We start from the raw sequence: 22,248 nt of genomic DNA, 5'->3' as shown, positions 1-22,248 counted from the left end.
CCCCCCCCCACCCAAAGGTATAGCATAGGTCAAATCAGCAAGAAGGCCAAGGAGTAGTGAAGTTTGTCCCTTTTGATCATTTAAAATGCTGGGAAATAGTGGAGGCAAGGATCAGGGTTTCCAGAGAAGTGACAGTAACACCGATAATATTTCTAGAAAGCTGCAACTCTGCCACAATCCCAGGAACCTTACCATCAGCCTCCCACCCTTGCCCCCTGGAGATGTAGGAGATGGGTGAATGGTAGGTGTCTTTGTGTGGTGCACTCTCTTGGGGCTGGCGCAAAAATATTATGAAGCTCAGAAAACCTTACCACCTTGTACCTCTACCATCCTCTCAGTCTGCCCAACAAACAAAAAGCACCCATAGGGTCATAGGTCTATTGTAAAATGTGCTGGGTGTGGGTTTGGCCCTCAGAAAGTCATGTGTAAAGGGAATTATAATTACAATATAATAAACCTCCCATACCAAAATAGCACTAACTGCTAGCACTCAAACAGTAACAATCTTACCTATAAAAAGGCAATACTGCAAATGTTACTCCAAACCCTAAAACTCCAATACAGCTCACATTAGGAAAGCAGAATAAACCAAGTGCCTATAAATCCCTATAGAGAAAATACAGTATGTGCTAGCAAAATACTTCACCTCAGTCACATATGCAAAACACAGAGAAACCCTCACTAAATGTAGAATAAAGTGATCATAAAGAATAAATAGAAATGTGCAGACAAACTGAATTGGAAACCGCAACAAACCAGTGGAACAAAGCAAAAATAGACACATTATAATCAAAATTACCACTCTCTCCTGTGTAGTTGAAGTTGAGGGTAAGTGGATTTATATGTACTTAGAGCAAATTAGTCTTCCTTACCTCTTTTTTTATTTCAATACTTTAAAGCACAATACATTGAGCCCCTATAGATCATTCAGATGCAGATACAATTACCTTTCCCTGTATGTACCTGGATCAGTCCAGACAGTGGGTTGAGCCTCCTGTCCAGCAGAGGGAGTCAGAGAAAAACTGAAAAGGTATCCTATATCAGGACAGTGCTTACGCTGCGTCCCTTCAGTATTTCTCTGTCTCCCAGCAGAGGCAGGCATTTGAACCTGCAGTTCCTTAGCTTTCTCTGTTTTCCATACTGTGCTGATTTCTTTCTTTCTCCTTCTGATTGTTTCCAGGATCAAGCAAGTATTGATTAATTTCTATATGTAAAAAAAAAAAAAAGAATTTGAAGGAAGTCAAACTTCTTGTCTATGTGAGACAGCTCTGTCTCGTAGCTCTTACAGGGTCCCAGGGGGGATTTTCCCCTTGAGTACTCAGCCTGGTACCCCTCTTCCCAGTGACCACTTGCCTGGCTTAAAGAGGTGATACTAGTGGTCCAGTCACTCCCCCTTTTTGTGCCTGCCTCAGGTCTTTTAGCAGAGAGGCTCCCATTCCTCTGCTCGTTTCTTTAAAAATAAAAAAAGACCATCGGAGGCACCCGCACTTTTCATTGCAGGCTCCAGTAAGGTAAGCAGCCAGGGAAGTGATTACTGGTGGTCCAGTCCCTCTCTTCACCCGTGTGTGTCTGAGCACTGTGTAAAAAAAAAAAAAAAAAAATTTTGAAAATTTTTCTTTTTTGGTCAGCTGCAATCCAGGACCCCTGCCCACCTGAATCACCACATTTTTGGCCGATTTCTTTTGTTTTTTGAGCAATTTTTTCCCCCACCATGCCACGGTCATCCTGGTGTATAGCATGTGGGGAATTGGCCAAGTGGCTTTCTAGAGCTGGGATTTGCTCGAGGGGGGTGGGCAGCTCTTTTTCAGGGTCTGCAGCAACAGCCAAGCCTCGTGGGGCTCAAAAACATCAGGCTCCGCAGGAGCTCAGAGTTGATCCTTTCTCCCTCAGTGCAGGGACCACAGCCATCTTAAGCACATGTACTGCAGCTCAGGCAAGGGCTGTGGGAGAGGGGGAGCTTCCTCCAACATTGTATCCAGTTCCTGCAACTCCTGATGAGAATGCAGATCAGGATCAGGGGTTTTTTTTTGCAGGAGGACCCTGCTTTTCCAGGAGATCAGGATGTTGATCTCCTGGAAAAGCAGGAGATCAACATCCTGATCTCCTGCTTTTCCAGGAGATCAGGATGTTGATCTCCTGCTTTTCCAGGAGATCAACATCTTTAAAGAAAAAGAATGTTGATTCTTTTTCTTTAAATGTTGTCCTCCTTATGCATAAAGCGTTTTTGGTTTCCAGGTCTCTGCAAGGTGGTCCTTGCCAGTCAGACCTACGCAGGGACTGCCCTCTAAGGTAGCCAAGCCTGCTGATGTTTCTGCGTCTCTAAGGGTCATGAAGTTAAAAGGCGTGGTGGTTTCAGGAGGGTCTGCCACTCCAGACATGCCAGGCAGTGCGGCTGCAGGTAAGAAGCAAGGGAAACGAGGGTGATGACCCTCGGGTGGTACGTCTGTTCCAGAGGGAGGAGTTGGAACCCCTCATTCCTGCAGTCCTGGCGGAGCTCGGGGTTTGATCTCCACAGTCTGTAGCAGTCTCATGCAGCGGGCAAGCCTCAGGTGGGTTCAACAATTACTCAGCACCCAGGACCTCCCGTCTGCAGAGGCGGAACAGGCAGAAAGGCACGATTGTGTATGGGGCTGATGAGCTCTATGATCTCCTCAGGGTACAAGCCAGAGCTATGGCCTCAGCGGTGTCAGCCAGGCGATTGGGTTGCAGACTCCTCTTCTAAATTCATTGATTTTACCCCTCCCCCTGTCATTCAACTTCTGTATATGGACTCTAATGTGACATAGGACTTTGCCTTCCACAGTTTATTGTTCCTGCGTAATTCTTGAATATTAATATATCATGGTTATTATAGTTAATGAAGTTAGCATATTTCCATTGAATTCCGTTATTTTATTTATTGTAAAGCCTGTAGCTGTTAAATGTAAAGCCTGTTTCTTATAAATGTTCTACTGTTTAAACTTATATGTAAAGCCTGTTGCTAATTTATTGTTTCCCTGTAAACCGAAGTGATGTATAACTATACATACCTCGGTATAAAAGAATCTATAAATAAATAAAATAAATAAAATAAATCACCATTGGGCACTCTACCCTTCAAGGGTAAGTTACTTTTTGGTGAGGACCTGGACCAGCTTATCAAATCCTTGGGTGACAAGGTTCATAAGCTATCAGAGGATCGCCCCAAGCAGTCCAGATCCTTTTTTTTCCGTCGCACTCTAGTTTCCGGGGGCAACACAGGTATAACAAGCCATGTGGAGCTTTTCAAAGAAACACCTCCACTAGGTCTCCAGCATGGTCTCACTCCTTTTGGGGCAGAAGGCCCTTCTGAGACGGTACCCATCAAGGCACCGCCGCAAAGTCCTCACAATGAGATACGGCCAGCCCATTCCTCTGTTCCAGTCTTAGGTAGTTGGCTGTCCCTATTTCTCGAAGAATGGGCCAAAATTACTTTGGATAAGTGGGTACTCAAAGTAATCGAAAGAGGCTACGTGTTAGAGTTTACTCGGGATCTCCAGGACCTCTACTTGATCTCTCCCTGCAGAACTTGGAAGGGCCCAGCGGTGTGCCAGACTCTCAACAGGCTTCAAGCGCTCGGTGCCATAGTCCCGGTCCTCCTCCAGGAACAGGGATCCAACCAGTATTTCATCTACTTCATCGTCCCCAAAAAGGACGGCTCCTTTCAACCGATCCTGGACATCAAGAGAGTCAACAAGGCCCTCAAGGTTCCCCATTTTTGGATGGAGACCCTGAGGGCAGTCATAGCGGTGGTTCGTACAGGGGAGTTCCTTGCCACTCTCGACCTGACGGAGGCCTATCTTCACATCCCAATCTGTGGGATTTCAGTTTCGAGCACTCCCATTCGGTCTCGCCACCGTGCCACGCACATTTACCAAGATCATGGTGGTAGTGGCAACCTTCCTCCGGCAGGAAGAAGTCCTAGTCCACCCGTACCTGGACGACTGGCTCATTCGGGCAAAGTCAGAGGACCTGTGCGTGATAATGGTCAACCGGGTCTTGTCGGTTCTCACCTCCCTCGGGTGGACAGTCAATTTCTCAAAGAGCAAACTCAAGCCCTCTCAGGTCCTTGAATTCTTAGGAGCACGCTTTGACACTCATGTGGGCAAAGTTCTGTTACTCGAGGCCTGTGCACTCAAGCTCAGGGGTCAAGTCCAACATCTATTATCTCTCACGGTCCCCACGGCCTGGGATTATCTCCAGGTTCTGGGCACTATGTCCTCAACTATAGATTTGGTTCCCTGGGCCTTTGTGCATGTGCATCCTTTGCAGAAAGCTTTGCTATCCTGCTGGAAGCCGGTCTCGGAGGAGTTTCAGACACCCTTACCATTTTACGATGTTACCATCGACAGCATGAAGTGGTGGCTCTCTCTTGCCCACCTATTGAAGGGGATGCCCTTGCAGACACCTCAGTGGATGGTTGTGATGCCAGCCTCTCTGGTTGGGGAGCAGTGTGTCAGAATCAGTCTACCCAGGGACGATGGACCCCAATCCAGCCTCAGTGGCACATCAATCATCTGGAGACCCGAGTGGTCCATCTGCTCTCATGATCTTTCTGCCCTTGATCCATTGCAAGTGCAAGTCCTCTACCACAATTCCACCATGGTAGCTTACATCAATCGCCAGGGGGGCACTAGGAGTCGTCCGGTTGCCTTGGATGCCAGCATGCTGCTAGCCTGGGCAGAGCGCTATCTGGAATGGCTAGGAAGGAGAACACTCAAGCCGACTTCCTGAGTCGTCAGCATCTAGACCCCGGAGAGTGGGAGTTGTCCAGATAGTCAATGGATTTGATTGTGCACAAGTGGGGGGCTCCCTCACTTAGACCTGATGGCTACTCTGAGCAAAGCAAAGGCCCCCAGATTCTTTAGCCGCAGAAGGGAGCACTGCTCAGAAGGAGTGGATGCACTGGTCCTACCCTGGCCTCACGATGTCCTCCTTTACGTGTTCCCATCTTGGCCTCTGATGGGAAAGGTACTCAGAAGAATAGAACTCCACAGGGGGCCGGTTGTCCTCGCGGATCTGGTGAACTTCACTAAGGACGGTCCTCTCCACCTTGGCCATCTGCCAAACCTGCTCCGACAGGGTCCAGTATTTTTCGATCAGGCAGATTGCTTTTGTCTAGCGGCCTGGCTTTTGAGTGGTGGCGACTAAGGAAGAAGAGTTATAAGGAGGAGGTTATCTCCACTCTGTTGCGGGCCCATAAGACTTCTACCTCTCTGGCTTATATTCTGGTATAGAGAGTGTTTGAGACTATGTGCGCTGAATCCAAAGTTCTGGCATGTAAGGCTTCGGTGTCCCAGGTTCTCTCCTTCCTGCAGAATGGTCTCTCCAAAGGTTTGTCTTTCAATTCCTTGCGGTTACAGGTTTCGGCACTCTGTTCCCTCCTTGGGCGGGTTGATGGTTACGCGTTGGCGACCCATCCGTATGTCATTCGGTTCCTCAGAGGGGCTAAGCAATTGAACCCGCCTGCCAGGCTACTTGACTGTCATGGAGCCTTAACTTGGTTCTCCGCGTTCTTTGTGAGGTGCCCTTCGAACTCCTTCGGCGAGCCACACTTAAAGATCTGACCCTTAAAACTATCTTTCTGGTCTCTATTTCCTCAGCCAGAAGAGTGTCCGAGCTCCAAGCCCTGTCTTGTAGGGATTATTTCCTTTGCTTTTCTGATTCAGGTGTTTCCCTCAAAACAGTTCCATCCTTTCTGCCAAAGGTTGTCTCCTCCTTTCATATAAATCAGTCAGTGGAGTTCCCTGCTTTTTCACCAGGGGACATTGCGAACACGCCTGGCACGGATCTATGGTGCCTTGATGTGAAGAGGGTCCTACTGCAATATTTGTAAGTGACAAATTATTTTTGAGTCTCTGTTCATCTCTTTGTCTTATGGAGCGGGCTGAGTAAGGGGAATAAGGCTTCTAAAGCTACTATCGCTCCCTAGCTAAAAGAGGTGATTGCTTCGGCATATATTTGTCGGGGCCAGTCGGTTCTGGAGGGCTTAAAAGCTCACTCTTTATGTTTCTCAGGCTACCTCTTGGGCGGAGAGTCAGTCAGTCTCACCGCAAGAAATCTGCAGAGCAGCTACTTGGAAATCTCTACATACCTTTGTGCATCATTATCGCCTTGATGTTTAAGCACCAGTCTTTGGCTCTTTCGGCAGACAGGTACTTTGAGTGGGACTGTCTCAGTCCCACCCTGTTTAGGTAAGCTTTGGTACATCCCACTGTCTGGACTGATCCAGGTACATACATTGAAAGGAAAATTGGTTCTTACCTGCTAAGTTTTGTTCCTGTAGTACCATGGATCAGTCCAGACTCCCACCCTGACTACATCTACATTGCTATGTCCGCTCGGAGTTTCTCATTCATAGGTTCTTTTTGTAATTCTTTACTTCCTTTTTGAGCTTTAATACACTGGAAGCTCATCTGAATTGTAAGGCACCGGAGGTATCTGCTATATATAGCTGTGTAAGATATATATATATATATTGATAGCTGTGTAAGAGCATTTTTCATACGTTTGAATTTCTTGTTTCATTTTGATAGTTACAGTTGTTTACTTGCTTGATCTTATCCTGATTCTCTATGCTATTTTGGCTGCTTTGATATCAATTATACTGAAGGGATGCAGGGTGAGCACTGTCCTGAAATATGATACCTTTTCAGTTTTTCTCTGACTGCCTCTGCTGGACAGGAGGCTCAACCCACTATCTGGACTGATCCGTGATACTACAGGAACAAAAATTAGCAGAAAGAACCAATTTTCCTTTATACTAGGAGTCATAAATACATTACACATTTATCACTCAGCCTTATAAAAAGTCATTGGTTATTATTTTATCAGCCCTTCATATAAATTCATTTTTTGGATATGACATCATTTCCTACCTGACGCCATCATTGTTTAGACATTACTATAAATGCATCTATAAAGATCATACCCTGAAGAAGAACTATTATAGTTTCAAATATGGTCTGTGTCAGACTGTGGTCTACTGGATTTAAGGCATTCCTTACATCATAAAAAAGATATGTTTATTTGGCTTTTGATAATATTTTTCATTTCAAGAAAAATACTCAAAAAATGAATTTATATAAAGGATTAATACCATAATAATGACTGATGATTATTTATAAGGCTGAGTGATAAATGTTTAATGCATATACCGATGATGCCTGGTTGAAGGTAATTTTATCCACATCTGAATGATCTAAAGGGGTTTAATGTATTGTGCTTTCAAGTATTGAAGTCAATATTTCAAAACAGTTCATGAATATCCAAAATTAAACTCATATAATATTTTTTTAAAATTTCCAAAAATCATATTTAAATTACATAGTATATAACACCCAATAATTAAAACTAATAAGGATAAAAAAAATTACCGGCTCTCTGTACTCAGAAACTTTTGATTTCCAGTCACCCTGAGATTGTTGTGGATTAGTGTGTGCATAGTGGGGGAGAGGAAGCTGCACCTATATATCACACACACTCTAACACAAATGTCCATTCTCACACACACTCACATTCCCTCTGCTTCACATATGCCCACTCAAATACACTCACTCTCACATAGACACGCAAAGGTATATTTTAAAAGGAGCACGTGCATGTCCATTTGTGCGCGGTTCCTGGCACGCACACATGGACGTGGCTATTTTTAACATGTGCGCGTTGGCGCACACATGTTATAAAATATGGGTCCCGTGCACTGGATTTTTATGTTTGTGCACGTGTGTGTGGGCAGGTGGCCTGTTCCACGCACAGAGGGAGGGGGATTTTTAAAAATACGTATGGCAACGCGAGTAGGGCTTCCTCAGTTCCCTCCCAGTCCACTCCAATTAAGGAGCAATTTTCAAAAGACATTTACGCATGTAAAATGCACTCACATGTAAATATCCTATGGACAATTCAATGGCATATATTGTAGCAATTTTTAAAAAGCCCACTTACAAGGGTATAGCACATTTAGACACGTAAAACCCAATTTTAAACATGTAAATGCTTTTGTAAATCAGGCTGTACAAATGTTGGCCTTAACCTGGCCTGCCCCCTTTTCTATATAAGTAAATTTATTCATACACCATTACTTGCACATGTATGTTAGAGATTTATTAAATAGCCCTCACATGAATAGGTACTAATCCTGCATGCATCTGCTAATTTGTATATGCCCAGCTCTTTGAAAATACTCTCTTAGTTTTTTAGTGCACACTAAAAATGAAAACAAATAAAAATGAATGCACAGTTCTGTCACACACACACACACACTTCTCCCCATCTGGAACACACAACTGGCAGCAGTCTTCACCCGCTGCCCCCAGGGCCAACGGGACTTCTCCTCTTTCCTACCAGGGCACAGGCCGACACTGCCCCTGATCCTTTCTTCCAGCCATGTGGACTGACATTGCTTCTAATCCTTCTAACTACAGCAATTGAATCCCTCCAGCTCATCCGGACTGGCCTATGCAACAAGACTTCCTCTTCCAGGCCCATACAGGCAGGAAGAACAAGGAGGAGCAATGGTCGCAGTCCTGTCACTGCACCACTCCCAAAACTGTGGTTCTCTAGGCTGCCATCTAATATTACCACCTTCCCTGCACTCTCTCTCATACTCATCCTTTTTTCTTTTTTCTACTCCTTTCTTCCACATCACTCATACCCTCTCACTTCACATTCCATTCCCTCTGTTAGGAAGTGCTAGGAGAGCGGGTCAACTTTCCAGGGGCTTGTGTGTTCTTGGACCATGACTCGACCCCAGAGGAACTCCGAAGAGGTGCCGCGGCAGGCGAGGCATGGCCGAGCATGGGCTGGACAGGAGCGAGGCTGGACCGGAGACACGGATGGCTGAAGATACTGACCCTCCTCTGGACCTGCACAGTTCGGGAAGACCATCAACGCAATGGTGGTCTTATGAACAGTCCTCCGACCGTTCCAAGCCCTTTCGGACCTACCGCTGGGTAATGGCAAGAAGCGGCAGGCTGGATGGAGGCAAGGGCAATGAAGACCGGAACATGGAGATTCAAACGAAGGCTCAGGAAAGAGGTACTCAGAAGACTCAAACTAGGTTCAAGGTATTCAGGAGAGTCTAGCAAAGTACTGGGTTGAGGCTGAAACGCAGCACGCCCTACACAGCCCACCCGCGGGACTGGTCACTGACCATGCTGGACTCGAAGTAGCCTCTAGACAAGAAGTGGAGTAATGAATGGAGCATGTCTCAAAAGCTGTAGAGGCCTGCACCGGGGCGCACCCTACACAGCCACCAGTGGCTGGTCGCGGACCACGCTGGGACAGCACAGGTACTAGCAGAGTCTTTGGCATGGACGGAGCAAACACAAGGGACTCCATAGACCAGAGACAAGGATACAAGCGGAAGTCTCCCGGAGGCTTGTGCTGCAGAAGTGAGGAAGGCATTGCACCACGAGCAAGATGCCCTACACAGCCCGCCCGTGGGACTGATCGCGGACCATGACGTGGCACGCCAAGAAGGGTGGCAATGAGGGACCAGGGATTCAGGACATCTGGACTGGAACATGGACTTCAGGAACAGGAGAAAAACATCATGGACATCAGGAACAGGAGACGAACATCTGGACTGGGTCACGGAAATCAGGAACTGGAAGACTGACCATGGGTATCAGGAACAGCAGGTGGATATCTGGACTGGAACACGGACAACTGGACAAGACGAGGAGCTCCAGCGAAGAACAGGAAATACAGGACCTTGAAGAAGAGCTGGAACAGGGACGACTCCTGGAGCGAAGGACAGGAAGATCCCAGGAAGCGTCTGACTCCTTGCGAAAGCAACGCTGGAATGGACGCTGAGCCCTTTTGTAGGGCTGAAGAGGACAATGCTCAGGGAGAAGCCAGCAGGGGGCCACACCTGGCTGGCCTTTGAAGACCAGAAGAGAGGAACGCACCAGCAAGGCAGGCAGCGGGGCAGCCCTGCCATGAAGGTGGAGAGATGGCAGGCTGCAGGAAGAGCAGGAAGCTGCAGGAACTGGCAGGGACGGCTTCCCTGCTGGCTGAAGACCCCGGCATCAGTGAGGACATCTCCCTGCCGTCTGAGGACCCCAAGGATGGTCCTAGCCGCGTTGGGAGGAACAGGAGCGGCAGCGGCTGTCCCGGCCGTGAGGGAGAGCCCCCGGCGGCCTGACCCCACCACGCAGGACCAGAGGCAGCCGAGGAGGAGCCCGGCGATGGCAGCACACCCGCCATGAAGGAAACAGCGCCAGCGGTCCAACTGGCCGCGGGAGGTAAGGGAGCGCGGGCAGGTTCACAACACCCTCCCCTCTCAGTCACATCCCTTCACTTCCCCTCCCTTTTACTTCCCTCCTCATCACACATCCCCTTCACACTCAGCCCTTTTTCTTCCCTCTCCTACACACTCCCTTCCCTTCACTTCCCTCACAATTACTCCTTCCCTCTCTCACTCATTTCTTCCCTTATCTGTCACTCACACCTCCTTCCCTCCCTTTGCACTCAAGCTTCCTTCTCAGCCACTCACACCTCCTTACTATTTACTCCTTCTCATGCACACGCCCCTTCCTTTTCCTCTTTTGCCACTCACTCCGCTTCCCTTCCTTTACCACACTCCATCCTTTCCCTCATACCCCCTCCCCCAACAGTTCATCATTTTTTTACTGGTGAAATAAGTTACCCGCACCAGCTGGCTGCCAGCACGCGAGTCTTCGGGACAGCATTCAATGACCCTGTCCCGACCCCGCCCTGGCCTGCCCCTTTGAAGTGGCCTGGCAGTTGTGCACGTACCAGGGTTTACGCGCGTGATTGGGCATCTTTGAAAATTCACCCGGCACGTGGTAAACCCCGGGATTTATGCACATAGGCCTTTGAAAATCTACCTGTTATCAAAGAAATATATTCCATCATTAGGTGGTCAGGAATCAAACCCTGCAGCCAGTCTCTCTGCGTGTAAAAGCACATTAGACAATTGTATCCTCTGACATTAGGTGGCAGGGGCCATGGATCAGTGTAGCAAGTCCCTTACCTCCGAGCTCCAAGTTCCCAAAGATGATCTGGGACAGGGGTTCTGGATGCCTCTCCTACAGATGCCAATTCTAGCAATGAGAAAGAGTCATCATTTTTACTTTGCAAGCATAGGTTATGCTTCTCTTGGGCAGTGACGCTACATCAAAGCAACTCAAAACAAATACCCTAATGTTTGGACACCAGTAAACATTTAAAGGTCAATATTCAGTGCCACTTAGCTGGATAAGCAAGAACTTATCCAGGTAAGTGAGGGCTGCTGAATATCTGACCACGTTTATCAGCTGCCACTTATCTGGATAAATACTTAGCAGGATAAGTACTTAGGTGGGCAGGAAATGGATGTTTCAGGGAGGAGTTAAGTTAACCAAATAAGTTAGACTTGCCCAATAGCAAACTTTTTCAGGGATATTCAACAGCATGGCCATGCTGCTGAATATCCTGTGTAAGTTAGCCGGATAAGTCTTAGCTACCTGACTTTCTTAGACATTCATTTTTGAATAGCTACCTCCATAGTGGACTGGCAGTTGATTACTTCAACCACTGCCATGTTGCCACATTAAAATATTGCACTTTAGTTGCTCCATCAGTTGCCCCACAGATGAAAAGTGACCACAATTAGGCACAATTTCAAAAATTCGATACTGTGAGTAACTCCCAAAGTCCCAGTCATGTGCCTGCACATCATGACTTTTGGGAGAAGAACACAAAACCAAATTCCTCAGAGGCAGCTGAGTACAGTTCTAAATCATCGCTTGTGATAGGAGGTAACCATATAGATACTATATTAAACTTGGACAAAAATACCTCTCAATGGCTGCATCTGAGCAGCCACACATATCCTGCAATGGTCCCAGGTAACCCCAACTGTTACAAGCATCATCCTGTATAAGAATATATGTCATTCGATATGACTCTACAGGAAAATGCAAGGGATCCAATGAGGGACCGAAACTGGTGGAAAATGACTTTCTTTGTCACTCGAGTCTTGCAGACCAAAGCAAACAACTTTGCTAACTTGTCCCATGACAGCCTGAACACCATTGCTCTGGAGTCAAGTTCAATATCCAAGAAAGTGAGGTGCCTGACCAGGCCTCCGAGAGTTTCAGTAGCCACTAGTGATCCACCAAATTCATTGGCCAGTGCCTGGAACTGTTGTCAAATTTGAGATGCATCATGTCTCCCAAATAAGAAGTTGCTCAAGTAATGGATAATGTTAAAGCTCCTAGAGCATTTGTTGGCTTTCCAGTGCAGGAAGGTACTAAACATTTCAAAATAAGTGCAGGGGATGGATGATTCCATAGGCATGCAATTCTTAAAACAAAATACACTCTCAAACTGGAAACCTTTTCCCAAATACAGGCCTGAGGTCCTGTGTGAGTCATAGATCAACACTGAGCGATCACAAAAACACTTCCTGGGTGTTAGCCATCCTTCCATAACTCTTGCAGGTGAAACCTTCACACTTCCTGTGTACATTGATGACGATATTGAGATAAGACCACGGGAATCATATTCAGTAAGCCAGCGAGTTGACAAGTTATCCAGCTAAACTTAGCTGGATAACTTGTTCCAGATTTTCAGTGGGATAAACAGCCCGTTGAATATACTCGTGTAAAGTTATCCAGCTACACAGTCACCTGATTACCTGCGCTGCTAAGCTCTTCAGCTCTAGCCTTCGGGTTTCTTTCTTTCTTTTAATGCTGAGCTGGCCTTCTCATCTTGTAGCAATATGTCCCAGCTATGAGAGGAAGGAGAAAGAGGCTGATCCAGCCAACACCCATGCCTCTTACCCTTCCCCCATCTTCCTGTCTTCCCAGGACCCACTAACCAATGGTGACATGGACCCTGGCTATGGAGCAGGGGGGAGAGCATCTCAAGATAAATTTCTGTGTGCTACCGGGAGGTGCAGGGGCTGCCAGACCCAGAATCCCGCACCAGGAAAAGGAAGCCTTAAGTGATAGGGGCATGGGCTGTGCAAAGTGATGACACAGCTTGACCCCACTAAAGCCCAGCTGAGCCAGGTACCAGGGCCAGGTTATACATGGTGTCCATGCACATGGTTTGGCACCACTCACTTTCATACTTGAGAAGTTCAAACAATTTGTAGAGTCTGCTTCACACATAAAAAGGAGAAATTGTGCTCTCACCAGTACAATTTATGAGCACCACTTGTCATTTTTACGTGCAAAGCAGACTTTGAGAAATGCTGCATAACTTTAGTACATTGGTCTCATAATGACATGGATCTTTGACTGTTTTGGTGACTGAAGACCTGGTTCACTTCACTAAGGCTTGTATACCATTCTTTACCTATGAGAATAGAGTTTAGTAAATCGGGCCTTGTTAGAACACCTCATCCTTTTTTTTTTTTTTCCTGCCGCCTGAAATTAGATTCCAAACTGCAGTCACTTTGCTCAGAGGACGATGTACTAAACTGTGCAGAGTTTTGCAGAGTCTGCTTCTCATGAAAAAATGGCAAATTCTGTGCAAGTATTTTATAAAATGTTTGCGTATACCATTCTGGAAATACTTGTGTGCTTAATTTAAATCAGTTTATTAATACCTCCGCCACGTCACCCAATCATCTCCAGTTCACCTAGACCCTCCAGCATTTCACCCTGGACTCCCACCAGTTCACCCAGCCAACAGACAAGTCTGATTTCACTTGCAAGAATCAATAAACAGGTGTAAAAGTGTACAAATAAGTATGGTAATATATGTGTATATCTCTCACAAAATAGCAAGTACCGCATGTAATTCTGAACCCCGCCCTGGAATGCCCTAGCCTACACCACCCCCCCCCCCCCCCCCAGGAACATGTACATGCAAAATGGAAAATACGCACTTCCTCTTGTCGTTTCTAAAATAGCATATCCGTAAGTACCAACTAGTTACAAGAGGAGACCCCTTTGAAGATTTATTCCACAATTTCCTCTTTTTTTACATGCAACGTGGACTTTGCAAATTTTGGGAGTTTTGCAAGTAGAAAAGTTACACATGTAGTCAGCTGCATACAAAACTTTTAAAAAATTCATCATACCGCTACCCCTCCGTGTGAACTTGGCCAAGTCACTTCACCCTTCATTGCCTCAGGTACAAACTAAGGAGGTAATTTACTAGCTGTGATTATCGCCAAGTTTTCTAAGCTACGGTACTCAATACCGCAGCTTAGGCAACTATGTGGTATTTTCCCCAGTGCTGAAAATATCGGTGGGGGTAAACTACTGCAGATTATTAGGATCTAAATGCTGTGTGATGGAAGCCCCTTCACCTGGATCACCATTTTGTTAAAGGGCCAAATCAGCCTCCCAACATGTTGAAACCCTCCCGAGAGTCTTGTGACACCCCCGTCCTCCATCCTCCCTCCCACCCACACCGCCATCTCAAGAGGGCAGCCCTAATGCAAGAAAGAAATAAAAAGAAAGCAACATTCCTTTCTGTGAATGCTTCTTCCACCTTATCAACTCCACCCCTTGCAAGACATGACCACCTCCCAGACCCCAACCCCAGGCCATTCTTTTAAAGACATGGTGGCCTATATCGACCCAGAATGCCCCCTAGGATCTCGGCCCAGCACTGTCTGAAATCAAAATGGCACTGGCCAGTTGCTATACAAGTTATGCCCCTCTCTCGTGGTTGGCCGAATCACTTTATCATGATGCACTAACACAAGCACGCCTCCGCTGCACTGACTCTGACACCAGCAATGGAGGTATTAAGTATGGTGCGCCTCAAAAATGTGCTCAGTGGGCCGGTTTTGCCTCGAAGGCTGCAGTTTGAGGATTCCTTGTTTAAGCTTTGGGACAGGTGAGCGGCTCCTGGCCAGAGTTGGAACTTATGCAGATCTGCAAAGTAGCCAGCAGAGGGTGCAGTTATTAAACTAGTTAAAATTCTGCTCAAGTTCTCAGCTGGTCTGAGACAAAAAAAAAAAAAAATCAGTTTGCTTTTCTGGCTGTCATGCAGCATTAGGGCTGCCCATCTGTTTTGCACTTACAAGCTTCCTTAGGGTATTCATTCTTACTTAGAGATATCATCATACGTTTGTTAATGCATCATAAATTAAATAAAAATGAAAGTCTTTGGAACATGCAGTAAATGTTTTACTTTGTAAAACTTAAAGATTAAACATTAGCAAACACTTTGTAGGCATTTCTTTAATGTATACAATTACAGTATAGCAGAATCATATTAACCACAATTCACAGAAAGTTTTATGTGTATTTAAATGTAAAACAAAAACAGATGTTTAGAACTACCTGCTACAGAATTGAAATTAGACAGTAATTTATAGATTGCATGCCTCCCATGGTCTAAACATAGTAACCTAGTTCAAGCTGCTGTTTACTTTCAGCCTGATTCATTAAAATGTATTTTGTTTTCTATTCTGGGGGTAATTTTGTCACAGCCTGCATTCGTTTTTGTGCTGTTACGTGTGCAAGATACACCAATTTTCAAAGCATATTTATGCACATAGGATGACTTTGAAAATGATCCTGGCAAAACTGCCTGCACAAGTTACACCAGCTTATTTGTACAGGGAATTTCTCCACGAAAATGTATGTGCTGTCTTTTCAAAGTCACTACTCAGGATGCCTTTCCACTATGTGCGTAAAATTATGCACATGCAGAGTGCATGCACGTGCAAATTTCTAAAGGGCCACATCTGCAAATAAAGCACTGTTTTATCGATGGAAATCCTTTTCAAAATTACTTTCCCTATCAGGGGCGGATTGCAGGCAAATATCAGCCCAGGGGATTTTTGTCAGAACATGCTCACTGGGTAACTGTGACACTCTCATGTTCTTTTTGTGCAGCAGTTGCTTCAGCTAATCACCGAGAAGCACATCACGTGACCTAGACAGAACTGAGACAAAAATTCTCCAACATAAAATTTCACCTTTTTCCTAAAAAACTAAGCAGAGCATATCCTAAACCAAGGGTGAGGAAATAGAGCTGCAGTCCCCTTCCATCCATGCAATCAATTGGGTCCCCCACAGATTTGATTACATCTGTAATATATCCTGGATTCCTAATCTGGTGTTAAAGTCTCCTGCCAATCAATCAGCTTTTGATCCAGTTGCCAAGTAGTGAGACAACTGCACTGCCAGCGCACTGCCACAGCAAGCTGCCCCTCTACCTCAGATTGAAGCCTAACACTACACAGGCATCTCCTTCTGGTTCACCCTCCTCCCTATCTATGACAGTAACTTGCCTCCACTTCTCAGGGCCTCCCCACTGACTATGACACAGTCTGCTGCTTTTATGATTCTTTAGGTTCTGCTCTGCCTGGGGAGGTGGGGGGGGGGGGGGGGGGGGAGGGTGACCAGAAATGATCCACATTGCCTGCCTTCTCTGGGACTTAAGAAAAAGGAAAATAAGCCCTGGCTAAGACTATCTGCATCACTGCTGCCACAGAGACTGGGGAGACCTGGCCCACATTAGCAAAGCTCCAGATGGAATTCAGCTTTCTCAGGTGGAGTCAGTGCAGCCAGGGCTGATGCAAGAGTATTAGGTACCTTAAGCAAACCTTACAGCCTTGCATCCACAGCCTACCCTCCAAATACGCAATTAAAATTATGTATTTGTAATAAGATTTTACATGAAAAAGGCCATTCAGTCTTCTGAAATAAAAATATCAGAACATGCATATTATATTTACATGCACTGCTGTGGTGTCAATCATAAAACCCTGCAGAAAAGTAAAACAAATGTTTGGAACTCATAAAGAATTAGGCTTATTGTAACATGTTGGATATGGACTTAGCCTTAAGAAAGCCATGAGTAAACTAAATTACAATTACAATATCGTAAACTTTCCATATCAAAACAGCACTAACTGTCATCACTCAAACAGTAAAAACCCTGCCTATGAAAAAGCAACACTGCAAATATTACACCAGGCCCTAAAACATCAATACACCTCCTATTAGGAAAACAGAACCATCCAAACTGCTATAGATCCCTACACAGAAACTATACGCTAACAGAATACCTGACCTTTATCTGGCACAGGCAGAATACAGACAGACCCTCACCAAATTCAGAATAAAGAGAACAAAAAACTAAAAGAAACATACCAACAAAAAATTAACTGGAAACTGTAACAAGCAATTGCATATGAACAACAGAAACATTACCATTCTTCATAAAACAAACAACAAAACAAAGAAATATAAAACATAATAAAACCATACTAAACAATGAACAAATATTTGAAAACAGCTGATGAATGGCATATCAATAATTGAAAACTATAGAGCCCAATATTAAAAAACAACTTAACTGGATAAGCTGTACATATCTGGCCAAGTGGCGCCACTGAATATCTAGCTACCAAGAGTAGGCACCACTTAGCTGGATAAGCGACTTATCTATCTAAGATTTTAGCCAGATAACTTAGGTAGGGAATGGGTGGATTGGAAAGGAATTTAATTAGCCAGATAAGTTATCAGGCCAATTTCAATATTCAGAGATAACTGGATAACTTATCTGGCTATCTCATGCTGGGCCACAGGCCTGTCCTAAAGTTTGCCGGATAAATTTAAGATAACGAGATATATTCAGTGGTGCAGGATAAGTTTGTCCTGCTAACTTGCCGAGCCATTCACAGGATGAATAAGAACACCCATAATTGTTTTTTTAATTTACTGTTTTCAATTATTATTGGTGTTTGGGAGAAAATACACAATAATTAAAACTAAGGAAAAAAAGCTAATCCACTGCTCTCCATACCTGGGAACATTTGATTTCCAGTAATCCTAAAATTGTCAGATTATTAGCAGGAGAGAGGGAGGTGCACAAAATGTCTCCTTCCTCCCTCTTTCACACAAACACACATGCATGCACACACTCTCTAATATGAATACATGCAAGCTGGCTCCCAATTTCTCTCTCATATGCATGCACACAAACAGGCTGCAATCTATCATTCTCAGGAACCCACACTCATAAAAGCAGGCTCCCAATCTCTCTTTTTCTCAGGAACACACACACAAGCAGGCTCCCAACCTCTCTTTTTCACAGGCACACACACACAAGCAGGCTCCCAACCTCTCTTTTTCACAGGCACACACTCATGCACATAAGCAGGCTCCCAATCTCTCTTTTTCACAGGCATATACACACACACACACACACACACATACACACATAAGCAGGCTCCCAATCTCTCTTTTTCACAGGCATACACACACACACACACACATACACACACACACACACACAATAAGCAAGCTCCCAATCTCTCTTTTTCACAGGCACACACACACAAGCAGGCTCCCAACCTCTCTTTTTCACAGGCACACACACATGCACATAAGCAGGCTCCCAATCTCTCTTTTTCACAGGCATATATACACACACACACACATACACACACACACACATAAGCAGGCTCCCAATCTCTCTTTTTCACAGGCATACACACACACACACGCATACACACACACACACACATAAGCAAGCTCCCAACCTCTCTTTTTCACAGGCACACACACATGCACATAAGCAGGCTCCCAATCTCTCTTTTTCACAGGCATATACACACATACACACACACACACACACATACACACATACACACATACACACACAAAAGCAGGCTCCCAATCTCTCTCTCTTTCTTTTTCTCTCACAATACAAACAAGCTCCCAAACTCTCTCATACAATTATGCCTCTATCATTATTTGGACTCATCTGCCTGGGCTCCGGTTTGCTTCTGCATCTCCCTTCATTGCCTTTGACTCCTCTGGCCTGGGCTCTGCTGGTGGCCGCCTTGCTCCTCTTCTCCTTCAAGCCTGCCGGCCTGGCCTCCGGCAGCAACCGCTGCTGCCATGTTGCTCCTCTTTTCCTTAATCTCTTCTCTTCTTCTGCAGCTTAGGTTCGGGCAGTGTCCATATCCTCTCCTCCTTTGGCTGCTAGCGGCTTCTTTAGGCTTTTTGCTCACTGGAGCAAGGGAACACTGCAAACAACCAATGCAGCAGTCATGCTGCCGCCTTTCATCATGTGACCGATATGACCGGCCCACCGGGGCATGCCCGAAGCCCCGATAGGCCAATCCACCCCGTTCCCTATGGGCTAAAAGCTTAGAAGTGAATTTTAAAAGAGTTGCTCACATATAAAAGCCCATAGATGTGAGAATATGGGTGGATGGCACATAACTTTTATTTTAATTAAAAGTGACAAAGAACGCACATATATGCGCATGCGTGAGCAACAGAATGTGTGTAAAAAAAGGAGCGTGTTTGGGGCATTCTGGAGTGGGGCCAGCATTTACGTGCATACGTAGCTATTTTAAAACCTGCCAAAGTGACGTGCATAAGTCTTTTACATACAGATATTTACTGCTGCTCAATATCAGGCGTAAGTGATTGTTAACATCTCAAAAGTGAAAAACTGACTGGGTGAGGGGACTGGGGCGAGATGGGGGAACTTCAGGCTGAAACGCCAGGAGGGTTGCAGATAGACTGGGCAAACTGGAGGACCAAAACGTAAAACTGCTAATTTCCTTCCCATGCGCATATTACAAAATGTGAGGAAGTACACATGTAAAAGCAGACATTTGCTGAGAGTTAAATCTTGTGAACGATTAAAATTAGGAGCCCAAATACGCCAGTAGAGCTGAATTACACCACTTAGGATACATTTTGACTTCTCCGGGTAAATGGCAGGCTTGTCTCCACTTAGTCGGATAGGTTTAGTAAACCGCTACTTACTTATCTGGCTAAGTAAGATAGGTGGATAAGTGGTAACAAGGTACTTATCGCTATGTTCAACATTACAAGCTGCATGTCTTTTAGATAAGTGGATATGCTGTTGAGTTGATTTGTACGTATTTTATATCTTACGCACCCAAGTGCATGTACGGTATAAAATATATGTGCTTGGATGCATGCGTCCACATATCCACGTATGTGGACATATGTAGGCTTGTTTTAAAGTTACCCTATTAGTGAATTGGATCCTTTTTTTTTTTTTTGCAAAGCAAAACAAAATGAAAAAGAAACATTTTAAAATTCAACAAGGCAGGTTTCAATGTACATTAACCATCTTTAAGCTAAGCTTTCTATAAGCCATGTCTAAGAATTGTTTTGACTATGGACACTTTTGGGAAGTTTCATACTTTCTATTCACACGCCCTTTAAAAGCAACATATAAATGATCAAATTGGAATTTATTATGGGAAATACTGCGACATAATGCAATTTTAAGTTACATTCCTGCAGAAGCTGCACAGCGTGAACTGGAGTTAGATTTCAGCATATCATGGAATATTACAATTGGAGGGGGGTGGGCATTCAAATAATTTGCAGGAGGCAATAGGCAAACATTTTTTTTTTTAATTGAAAGTAATGAATTAGAGCCAGAGATCAAGGGATGAGGATGAAAGGGGATGAAATGTTTCCTCATTGAAGGGAAGATTTTAACATGCAACAACCTCCTAATGGTATTGGTAGAGGCCAAATCAATATCAGAATTTGAGAGCCCATTGGGTTAGCTAGAGAGGCTCCTTCGTTATGAAGAAGCAAAGACAAAGCTGGGGGCTCAAGTAGAAGGTTTGCTGTGTACCAGAGGAAGAGAAAATGGGCAGTGGGGATAGGTGGGCCTTGCAGTCTTTAAGTGCCATCCTCTTCTATGTGTGCAGCAATAAAAACTTTTGGTTCGCCTCATCCAGGCCTGCTGTAGGCATGGTGCAGAAAAAAGAAAATCAGCCAGGCAAGCTGGCGCTCACAGCCGATCAGGAGGAAAAAAAAGTCATTCTGGGACTTATAAACTGGCATGCACACCCAATCCTTGCAGCAGCCGTGCCCCACCACTGACTTGTTTTCTGTGACTGCTGCTGTGGGAACAGGTTCAAGGCCTCCTTCAGGTGAGAGAGGGCCAGTAGGGTGGCCTGGAGAGCGGATCTGGGCAGGGGAATCCTGGGGGGGGGGGATTCCCCCTCCACATGTGCTGTCTGATTGCATAGGGAATCCCCCTATTCTACTGTGCCTATGTGGGATGACTCAAGAGGCATGATCTGGCCCTTTGCAGAATTGTATGCGTAATTTGTCATTGCAGAGCAATGGATGCTAGAGAATTTGTATTTAGATTGTACGGAGCTGATTATGCAATGTATTAGCAATTTGGAAGTGCTTTTGTGATTTGAGGGGGAGGAGTGCCATAATTGGGGGCCATTCGTGTATGGCGGTTTCGGAATAATAGTCAGGATGTTTTGTCTTTCTAATTATTGGAAATAATAGAAATCATGACTATAAAGAATAAGGTTGTGGCAGGATCATCTCATGCTTTGTTAAATGTCAAGCTGGGAGCTGAAACATTTATTGTTTGCTATAAAAAACCTTTGCTTTGCTTCTGCATTTTGCATTATAGCAAATAAGTATTATCCTGCCATAGCTTCCAATTCCATTGTTATTACCCTTTCATTACAGCTCATATTTTATGCAATACAAAATATATTTAGAGCTATAGATTTTAACTGGCACTGCGTTGGAACCATGTATTTCAGCTATTAGATATTTTGAGAGAAAAAAAAATTGCCCTGCCATAGGGAATGTTACTTTCACCAACAATATAAAATGTCCTTAACATAAACATTTTATCTTTGTCTGATATTTCAATATAATCTTGTTTCTTCTGCAGGGAGAACGAGGTCCACATGGTCCCCCTGGCACCCCTGGTGATGATGGAGGAAGAGTATGTTATCAGTCATTTCAGAAATTTATGAATTCTATGCATTCTACAGATAGTCTTCAGCCTAAAAACAATCCATTTTTATGCATTCTTGGTGCACGAGGTAAAGAATGCATTAAGGGGAGACTATCCCATCCAAGCATCCATCTAGTGTATGCGTTAGGGTCAACATCCAGGTTTAAGTCTGCCAGAAGTCAGGAGATGGCACAGACAGATGGACTTATGCATTGTTTTAGTTTGTGCCAATTTTATTTTTTGTAAGAACTAATTTTTAGAGAGCACTAAATAAAAATTATCTTGCACTACAACAAATTAGGGTCCACCTTATCAAATTAGCATGCACTAGGTCAAATTAGTGTGCATTAAAAAGACTTAACACACATGAATTCGACTTAGTGTGCACTGAATAAGTTTCTGAAAATTTTAGTGTGCACTAAAACAAAATATCACAGAAGAATACAAAAAAATAATGAAGAAAATATTCAGCTGCACACACCTAGTAAGTCCAGCTGTCTGCATGTAAGTCTGCTGGTAGAC

The 22,248-nt window shown here is 44.7% G+C and overlaps 1 protein-coding gene across 1 annotated transcript in view; it reads left to right on the top strand.

Moving 5' to 3' along the window:
• Positions 1-22,248, top strand: part of COL11A1 (collagen type XI alpha 1 chain) — a 623,839-nt gene that overhangs the window by 284,611 nt on the left and 316,980 nt on the right. Inside the window, 1 exon segment of the mRNA XM_029618381.1 lies at positions 21,661-21,714. Within this exon segment, the coding sequence (XP_029474241.1) occupies positions 21,661-21,714 (54 nt within the window).

Source organism: Rhinatrema bivittatum, chromosome 10 (genome assembly GCF_901001135.1).
Source record: "Rhinatrema bivittatum chromosome 10, aRhiBiv1.1, whole genome shotgun sequence".
NCBI classification, from domain to species: Eukaryota; Metazoa; Chordata; class Amphibia; order Gymnophiona; family Rhinatrematidae; genus Rhinatrema; species Rhinatrema bivittatum.
Note: the sequence above shows the minus strand (reverse complement) of the source record. Positions and strands in the feature narration are given on the sequence as shown.